General features: G+C 47.9%; 1 protein-coding gene across 1 annotated transcript; it reads right to left on the minus strand.

Annotated features, from left to right (window-relative positions):
• Positions 1 to 6,563: 6,563 nt before the first annotated feature.
• LOC109770615 (uncharacterized) lies at positions 6,564 to 9,249 on the minus strand. Its single transcript, XM_020329332.4, has 3 exons — positions 8,851 to 9,249; positions 8,059 to 8,282; positions 6,564 to 7,531 (listed from the first exon to the last, which is right to left on the minus strand). Exons 1-3 carry the CDS (start codon positions 9,167 to 9,169, stop codon positions 6,947 to 6,949), a joined length of 1,128 nt encoding a protein of 375 aa, XP_020184921.1. The 5' UTR covers positions 9,170 to 9,249; the 3' UTR covers positions 6,564 to 6,946.
• Positions 9,250 to 10,020: the final 771 nt, after the last annotated feature.

A 10,020-nucleotide genomic window follows, 5' to 3' on the forward strand; every position in this document is an offset into this window, starting at 1 on the left:
ATAAGTGATATGATATGGCCATCATCATCTTGTGCTTGTGATCTCCATCTCCGAAGCACCGTCATGATCACCATCGTCACCGGCGCGACACCTTGATCTCCATCGTAGCATCGTTGTCGTCTCGCCAACTATTGCTTCTACGACTATCGCTACCGCTTAGTGATAAAGTAAAGCAATTACAGGGCGATTGCATCGCATACAATAAAGCGACAACCATATGGCTCCTGCCAGTTGCCGATAACTCGGTTACAAAACGTGATCATCTCATACAATAAAATATAGCATCATGCCTTGACCATATCACATCACAACATGCCCTGCAAAAACAAGTTAGACGTACTCTACTTTGTTGTTGCAAGTTTTACGTGGCTGCTACGGGCTTAACAAGAACCGTTCTTAGCTACGCATCAAAATCACAACAATAGTTCGTCAAGTTAGTGCTGTTTTAACCTTCTCAACGACCGAGCGTAGGCACACTCGATTCAACTGAAGTTGGAGAAACTGACACCCGCCAGCCACCTGTGTGCAAAGCACGTCGGTAGAACCAGTCTCGCGTAAGCGTACGCGTAATGTCGGTCCGGGCCGCTTCATCCAACAATACCGCCGAACCAAAGTATGACATGCTGGTAAGCAGTATGACTTGTATCGCCCACAACTCACTTGTGTTCTACTCGTGCATATAACATCTACGCATAAACCTGGCTCGGATGCCACTGTTGGGGAACGTAGTAATTTCAAAAAAAATCCTACGCACACGCAAGATCATGGTGATGCATAGCAACAAGAGGGGAGAGTGTTGTCTACGTATCCTCGTAGACCGTAAGCGGAAGCGTTTCATCAACGCGGTTGATGTAGTCGTACACCTTCACGATTCGTCCCGATCAAGTACCGAACGTACGGCACCTCCGCGTTCAGCACACGTTCAGCTCGATGACGTCCTCGCCTTCTCGATCCAGCAAGAGGGGCGAAGTAGTAGATGAGTTCCGGTAGCACGACGGCGTCGTGTCGGTGTTGGTGAAGAACAATCTTCGCAGGGCCTCGCCTAAGCACTACGAAAACTATGACGGAGGATAAACTAGAGGGGACGGGGTTGCCGGCACACGGCTTGGTGTTTCTTGATGTGTCTTGGGTGCTAGCCCTGCCCCTCTATTTATATGTTGAGCCCTGGGGTCGAAACTTGGAGTAAAAGCCTCCTCAAAGTCGGTTTTGCCCGAAAGGCAAGAGTCCTACATGGACTCCAGGACTAGATGCCAGGGTTCCCGGCGTCTACCCCCTAGACGCCAGGGTTCCTGGCGTCTAGCCTCTGGTCTCCGCAAAACTTCCTTTTGCACTTTCCAAAAGCCTCGTGGGCTTTCCCCTTTGGCCCAAATAACGTGTTCTCGTACCCAAACATTTCGGGAAACATCCGGAACCCCTTCCGGTGAATTCCGGAACCCTTCCAGAGATTAAACACTATTATCCCATATATCAAACTTTATCTTCGGACCATTCCGGAGTTCCTCGTCATGTCCGTGATCTCATCCGGGACACCGAACAACATTCGGTTACCAACATACATAACTCATATAATACTATATCGTCAATGAACGTTAAGCATGCGGACCCTACGGGTTCGAGAACTATGTAGACATGACCGAGACACCTCTCTGGTCAATAACCAATAGCGGAACCTGGATGCCCATATTGGCTCCTACATATTCTACGAAGATCTTTATCGGTCGAACCGCATAACAACATACGTTGTTTCCTTTATCATCGGTATGTTACTTGCCCGAGATTCGATCGTCGGTATCTCAATACCTAGTTCAATCTCGTTACCGGCAAGTCTCTTTACTCGTTCTGTAATACATCATTCCGCAACTAACTCATTAGTTGCAATGCTTGCAAGGCTTATAGTGATGTGCATTACCGAGTGGGCCCAGAGATACCTCTCCGACAATCGGAGTGACAAATCCTAAACTCGAAATACGCCAACCCAACAAGTACCTTCGGAGACACCTGTAGAGCACCTTTATAATCACCCAGTTACATTGTGACGTTTGGTAGCACATAAAGTGTTCCTCCAGTAAACGGGAGTTGCATAATCTCATAGTCATAGGAACATGTATAAGTCATGAAGAAAGCAATAGCAACATACTAAACGATCAAGTGCTAAGCTAACGGAATGGTCAAGTCAATCACATCATTCTCCTAATGATGTGATCCCGTTAATCAAATGACAACTCATGTCTATGGCTAGGAAACTTAACCATCTTTGATTCAATGAGCTAGTCAAGTAGAGGCATACTAGTGACACTCTGTTTGTCTATGTATTCACACATGTATCAAGTTTCCGGTTAATACAATTCTAGCATGAATAATAAACATTTATCATGAAATAAGGAAATAAATAATAACTTTATTATTGCCTCTAGGGCATATTTCCTTCAGAACCGGCGCTAAAATCGCCTTGGGGGCGATTGGGTTCCCAGCCGCCGCCCCCAGGCGCCGATATCGGCCCAATTTTGGCGCAAATTTGCTCGCTTTTCAGTCCACTTTCGACGCAAAATCGGCACGCTATCGGCGCAAATCGGCCCATATTCGCCGTGCCTCGGCGCAAATTCAATAGAAGTTATTTTTATTTCATAGTTCATCACAGAAATTTAATAGAAATCAAATAGTTCAATACAAATTATATAGTTCAACAAATAAAAACTCATATTTCATCACATGTCGAGCTAAACGTTGCCCTTGAACCTTCATAGGTGCTCCACCAGATCCTGCTGCAGTTTTGGATGCACCTGGGGGTCTCGGATCTCCTGACGCATATTGAGAAAGGCAGTTCAGGTTGCCGGTAGCTGGTGATCAACTTGGGCAAGAGAACCCTGCCTGTAATATGGTTCAATGTCAAACACTGGCTCTTCCTGCTCGCTCTCAATGATCATGTTGTGCAAGATGACACAGCAAGTCATGATCTTCCACATTTGATCTTTCGACCAGGTCTGAGTGGGGTACCGGACAACAGCAAATCGAGATTGGAGCACACCAAATGCCCGCTCGACATCCTTCCTACAAGCCTCCTGAACCTTCGCAGAGTGGGAGTTCTTGCCTCCTGGCACATGGTTTGAGATAGTCTTCGCTGGTGATCCCTTGTTGTAGTGCCGCCCATTGACCTTGAAGTTCACCAGAGGAGAATGACCTTCAACAAGCTTGGCAAAGACAGGGGAGCACTGCAGTACGTTGATGTCATTGTGAGTTCCTGGCATACCAAAGAAGGAGTGCCAAATCCAGAGGTCATGTATGGCAACTGCCTCAAGTACCACACTACAACCGCCTTTGGCGCCTTTCTACATTCCCTGTCAAGCAAATGGACAGTTTTTCCATTTCCAATGCATGCAGTCGATGCTTCCAAGCATCCTAGGAAATCCTCTTGCTGCATTACTGTGTTAGGATCCGAGCAGTGTCTTCAACATTGGGTGATCGCAAGTATTGCGGTCCAAACAATGCCACCACTGCCCTGCAGAACTTGTAGAAACACTCAATGGTCGTGGACTCGGCCATGCGCCCATAGTCATCGAGTGAATCACCGGGAGCTCCGTATGCAAGCATCCTCATAGCTGTCGTGCACTTCTGGATTGAGGTGAATCCAAGTTTTCCGGTGCAATCTTTCTTGCACTTGAAGTAGCTGTCGAACTCCCGGATGGAATTCACAATCCCGAGGAAAAGCTTTCAGCTCATTCGATAACGGCGTCGAAATACTTTGTTGCCGTGCAGTGGAGCGCCGGCGAAGTAGTCGGAGTAGAGCATGCAATAGCCTTCCAGTCGATGCCGGTTCTTTGCTTTCTGCCGCCCCGGTGCCGAGCCACCTCGCCACGGCTTTGCATTGCTCGCGAGCAGGCCGGCCAGGGCGGCGAGGACCATGAGATGCTCTTTGTCCTGGACATCGTCATCGGCTTCCTCCTCCAGCAGCGCCGCGAGCGCCTCCTCATCGTCCGAGTCCATCGCCGAGCACACAAATCGCCGAACACCTGGCGGGCGTGGTGGGTGCACAGCCGCCGGTATCCCGCCCTGCACGGCCGGAGCGCCGGAAACCTCGCCCAGGAAGGTGGTGGAGAGGTTGCCATGGCGAAACCCTCTCTCTTTTCCGGCGGCGAATGGCCTATCTAGCAGTGGTGGGCGGTGGGCGGCGCCGGGATCGACAAGGTGGCGGGAGGGCGCGCGGGGGGGGGGGGGGGGGAATCTGGACATTTGTATTGACTTTTCGCCTGACAGTGTGGCCCAGACATGGTTTTCCCTTCCGCCGGAGCCCCCGAGCGCCCCCCCCCCCCCCAATGCGCTGGGTTCGGCCTGGGATCGCCGGGCCTAAAACGGGCCGAGCCGGTGGATTTCGGCGTCTTGGGGACGCGACTGGGGGGCTTTTTCAGCGCCGGCGCGAAAAAAGTCGCCCTGGGGGGCCTGTTGGTGGCGCGGCTGGAGATGCTCTTAGGTGAGGTAGAGGGGGGCTGCAAGAGCTTTGCGGGTTTAAACTCTTAGGAAACATGGGGTATGTGCAAAATTGCTGGGTGAAAATTGCCCACGGCCCAATAATAATCCCATGGTTTGATAGGTGAGGACATGCTGCAATCAGATCAGATTATGTGCATCATATGTGCAGGCCAAATGGAGCTAACAGCTCAGGTTCACACTAAAGCAACCAGACCAACATGTATCAGGATTGGGAATCACATTCTTTTGCAGTGTTAGCCTGCTTAACTGCATAACTTATGGAACACCAGATTCAAATATGATGAGTTGACAACATTTTATAGATGAACTAGCGAAGGGTCCGGTGGGGTGCACAGATATGACACTACTGTATGTTCTGTGTTGGATAGGATGCTCGGGATTGGATGATCCTTCTTTCGCTCCCTTGCATGCGGCTGTGATGGTTCTCTTTAGCCACTTTACATGTCAGTGGACTCGTATGCCAGAACTATGCCAGCCATCTTCTCACTAATTTGGTCGACAAGAGGGTCGAACTGTGGTATGGTTAAAAAATTTAGGCCTTCTTCCTTGGGGATTGTAATGCGACTCTTACTTAAACAATACAATTCCCTTTACCCTGCAATTGAACTTGTACTGTTGTATTAGTAGGAGACAGAAACCGAAACCAAAAACACCTTTTTGGTCTTCTTTATGCTGTACATATATCAGCATAATATAATCTATCACACATAAATCTGTTATGTTCCTTGCTTCAAATTTCCCTTTGATGGAAAATAATGTTCTAATTTGGTATTATCTGTTAGCTGTTCTTCTATGCTGTTACTCTTGACGGTCTTCAGGGTTGCGAGACCAACTGTACTATATGCTTACACTCCCGGGAAAGTCATATTTGCAGTATATGTTTTTTTTTTCTCTCTTCATGATTATCACAGCAGCGAGTATGCCGTTGCTCAATGAAATAGTCATGCTGCAAGGAAAGCAACTGGCTTTAAAATAGTAACTGGAATCCGTATATTCCTGATTGATGTGCCTGAAAACTGGAGTTTCCCCTCAACTTTTTTGGGTTCCACGAAACCACCAGAACTGATTAGAAGTAACAACAACATTACTGGGAAACTTTGATGCAGAAAGAAAGGACAACCCTGAGCTTGTAAACAAGAACCTGAAAACAACTATGCAGCTTCAGCGTTTCAGTCTGCTTCACAGGAAAGCTGCAGTGATCTTCTCGCCTGCGATGGTTCGATTGCCCGATTTCTTCAAGTGAAAAATGGTTTGTTGGGCCAGGCCCCGAAAGGAATGACCCCAAGTTTGTTTCGCCTAGCGCGCCGGAAAACCCTTACTGTCAAAGAGGCTCTTACTGCAGGAAGATGGATGAAGGGGCTGCAACGAGTTGTCTCTACCGAGGACATTGACCAATTCATATATCTCTGGGAGATGCTACAAAATGTTCAGCTAACAAATGAAAGAGACGGCATCAAATGGAACCTAACTGTTGATGGTTGCTATTCCGCAAAGTCGTAGTATCACTCCCAGTTTTTTGCATGGCTTCCTCGACCGAGCCTGGAGCGGATTTGGAGTGCAAAGGCCGAACAGAGGGTGAAATTTTACGTTTGGCTGCTGCTTCGAAATCAAAACTGGACCTCCGACAGACTCCCAAGTGTATACTTGGGGATCAGAGTTCAGAGACGGCTGTGCACACCACCCTCCTGTGTGCTTTTGCAAAGAACACACATGTTACCATGGTGAGAATCAGAACCAGGTTATCAGATCACAAGTCACTATGGCGATGAATATTACTTGCCACATTTGGAAGGAAAGAAATGCAATAACTTTCGAGAATCTGTGCACCATGGCAACCGACAAGGCCAGAGCGGATGTTACTTATTTTGTCAGGCGATGGAGGATGTAATATTTGTCAGGCTATGCAATGGACAGTGTAAAACTCTTTCTTCTCCTTAATGCAAAGCAGGGCTACTGCTGGTTCATAAAAAAAGATCTTATCGCCTGCATTTCACCCAATTTCTACCCTCTTTTTTTTGCTTCCCCAGTGATACACAAGACTGCCAAGTGCCAAACAATGGCGCACAACAGACACAAGCTTACATCTGAGCAAATACATAAAAAGTACCATAATTAACATCAGCTCGCTCGATGAGTATCATGACACGATAATACAGAAACAGTTCAATGGTTTTAGGGACACCACCACTGAAAACGGCTACAGACAGAGCTGGACAGCTTCGAAACACTTCGACAGCGGTCAAGCAACCACCAAACAGTGCCCACACAATCTAGTGTTTCAACAGCGGTCAAGCAACCACCAAACACACCATCTAGTGACTGTCTCGACAGCGGTCGAGCAACCACCAAACATAACACACCATCTAGTGTTTCAACAGTGGTCGAGCAACCGCCAAACACTACACACACAATCATGTGTTTCAACAGCGGTCGAGCAACCACCAAACACTACCCACACAATCTACGGCACAACAATAACGAAGAGGGACCAAGCAACTGTGACTTCAACCTTGCAGGAACCGAGGTCGCATACGCCGTGGCTCGTGCCGGAGCACGCCGGCTTGAACACGGCAGTGGCCCGCATGAGAAAATCGGAGAGAGAGGCGTCCACAGCAACCAACAATTTCTCTCCCAAGTCCACAGAAACAACCCGCCTCGAGAGCTCAAACGAGCCATCCGGATCAATGGGCGGTTCTCTGTCTCGACAACGAAGCAGGACGATCTTCTCGTCTATGCCGGAGGTGATGGCGACGACTATTCCTCGGTGGTTCTCCGGCCATGACCCCTCGACGACCTTCAAGCTGATTGTGGCCTCAACCGAGCGTGGCCGCAGCGCCACTTCATACTCAAGCATGCAGCGCTTGTGGTCGTAACGTATAGAAAGCTTGCGTTCACAAGCAGACCCATCATCATAGTAGAAGGCACCGAAAGCCAGCATCTCATCTTCAGACTCACCTTTGCCCTTTACTTTTAACTGCACTTCGAATGTAATTGGAGCAAGGTACACAATTGCCCGGGATGGGCCAGTTAGCAGCAAGGATGGATCCTGCAACACAAGCATCACCATTGATTAATTATCAACTGACAGACTTGTAGAAATACATCTTGTTGTTTCCAAACAAGGACATATACAACCAACAGATTCTATTAGTTGAAGGTGGATCCAATTCTATTCATCGAAGGTTGATCCAAAGTGACTCTTATTTGTTCTATTGCTTAGTGGTTCAAGGTTGAAATTAGGTAAACATAAATGTAGGTCAGTGTAAAACGCAACTATTCCATAAACACATGGTGTTTCTGTACACGAAAGCATCATGCTGTGATTACGATCCATTGGGAAACATAGTTCGATCATCACCTATAAAAAACAGGCACAAAGGAAGATACTAGGATTTTTAATAAGACTTGAAGGATTATCTAGGACTCTTAATGTAAGATGGACAAAAATGAATTAGTACATCTAGAATTGCACAGTAGATTAGGAGCAAGTGATTGTTCACCAAGAAGGTAAAAGAAACAAACAAACAAACAAACAAACAAACAAACATAGACAACTAGATAGGTGGTACTCACGTCTTGTGAGAGGGTTTGGCAGTTATCCCTTGTGCGCCTGAAGAGATAGTTGCGATTCTGATCCATCGAGTCTCTGGTGGCAATGTGGCCATAGACACGCAGCGGCCACTTGAGACCATCTGTTGGGGCCCTGACCCTGATGGAGAAGATCTGCACGGTCTGTTCTGTGAATAGGTATTCTGGGGTAGGCGGTTTGGATGTGTAGCGCATGGGACCGATACTCGCTGCGAGAAGAAAAATTAAGTTATTGCTAGATATTGCAGTAAAAAGAAAGCCAAATTTAAGCTATTCATAGATACTAGATATACTACTCGGACAGCATACACGGCCAAGTAGCAACATACAGCAGAAAGTAGATACTACTAATGATTCATTCATGACCTTTGCTGAGGTTGGGTTGGTATTCTATACAGAAGTAATCAGTTATTGTAACCGGACCATAGTCAGCAGTCCAGTTCCAATGAGTATGATCCTAGCATTGGTAATATGCAATGCAAAGGGTTGGGTTTGTCTGTTCTCCCTGACCCAGCAATCAGACGACCTGACGGGTTGGATGAGCAGTAAATATGATCCTAGCATAGCAATATCCGATATGCAAAGGAAGGGTCTCCGGTCAATCAGTTGGATTTGTGGTTGTGGCACCCAATCCAATCCAATCCAAATGTAACAACAAGAGCAACAAAACTGCTTTAGTATATCTACTGAACGTATATGGGGTGGCTCTAGAAAAACGACATGGCAGACACAGGGGAATCTAGATTTGAGAAAGAGAATCGATGAGATGTTCCTTACTTTCATCCTCGAAGGCACCGTAACGGCCGGCCCAACGCCTATCCCAGATTCGACGGCTCCTGGCGATGGCGTCCTCCTCCTTGACCTCCGGCAGATTCTCCGGTTCCTCGGCCCATCGCTCGTCCCGGGCTGGAGTAGGCGGCCGATTCTCATCGCGACGGATTCGGCTCTTCCTCGTCAGGGACTTGATCTTGAGGCGGAGCGGCCTCGTCGTCTTCGCCCCGCCGACGTTCTCCCTCCCACGATTACGGCAGCCCACGCCGTCACTGCTGTGGATCTTCAACCCCGCGAGCGAGCTGCTCATCGCCTCCACCTCCATCGCCGCTCAATCAATCGATGGCGGCTAGGGTTTCCCTCGGTGTGGCTTTCCCTTTGGAGGGTGGCTGAAACTATACGAGGAAGGGTGGGCGATGGGCACGGCGTCGTCCTCATGGTATAACCGGACTCGAGTCGGGCGCACGGCAGACCTGGCCAGATGGGCTAGCACGGCCCGGCCTGGCCCGTTTAGGCCAGGCACGCTCGCTGGCCCAGACATGGGCACAACAAGAACACGGACTGACCCATCGGCATGTCCAGCCCATCAGCCCGCCTGATTTTGGTCCTCATTTGGCATTTTTGGCGAAATCACTAATAATTGAGGAGTACTCCTTCCAAAGATCACTCTCATCTTCTCAGGTTGCGACAAGTGTCGTAACCTGTGAGTTTTCTCTTTTTACCTATATCTGTTTATTTGAAACGTTTTCTCTCTAAAACTGTGAGTCCAAATCTTGAACTGTTCTCACAGTTGGATTCCTCGCGTCATGATCTTCAAAATTAGATCTCATTTTGATAGGTTTTGACAAACTTTTTTTCAAGAGAAAAAACAGACGCGAACCGGTAGCACGTTTTCTTCCCTTTCCAAAAGCCGTTTCCGAGGCCGTGCCTCTCGCGGAAGAAAAAAAAGAGCAAACATGTTTTTTCCGTTTCCGAGAGGCACGGCCGTGCCTCTCGCGGAAGCAAAACCGTGCCTCTCACAAAAGAAAAACAAAAGAGAAAACATGTTTTTTTGGTTTCTGAGAGGCTCGCCCGTGCCTCTCGCGGAACCAAAACCGTGCCTCCCACGAAAATAAATAAATAAAACACGTTTCTTCACGCAAAAAAATCAATTTTTTTTCGTCGAGAAGCTAGAAA

This window comes from Aegilops tauschii, chromosome 2, assembly GCF_002575655.3.
Source record: "Aegilops tauschii subsp. strangulata cultivar AL8/78 chromosome 2, Aet v6.0, whole genome shotgun sequence".
Classification (NCBI taxonomy): domain Eukaryota; kingdom Viridiplantae; phylum Streptophyta; class Magnoliopsida; order Poales; family Poaceae; genus Aegilops; species Aegilops tauschii.

What these genes read in the sequence shown, in the direction of transcription:
- LOC109770615 (XM_020329332.4), bottom strand. Translation starts at nt 9,169, where the DNA reads ATGGAGGTGGAGGCGATGAGCAGCTCGCTCGCGGGGTTGAAGATCCAC. An exon ending in CGGTGCCTTCGAGGATGAAA is followed by an intron (nt 8,283 to 8,850) that starts GTAAGGAACATC and finishes TTCTTCTCGCAG; the next exon opens with CGAGTATCGGTCCCATGCGC. An exon ending in GCCAAACCCTCTCACAAGAC is followed by an intron (nt 7,532 to 8,058) that starts GTGAGTACCACC and finishes CTTGTGTTGCAG; the next exon opens with GATCCATCCTTGCTGCTAAC.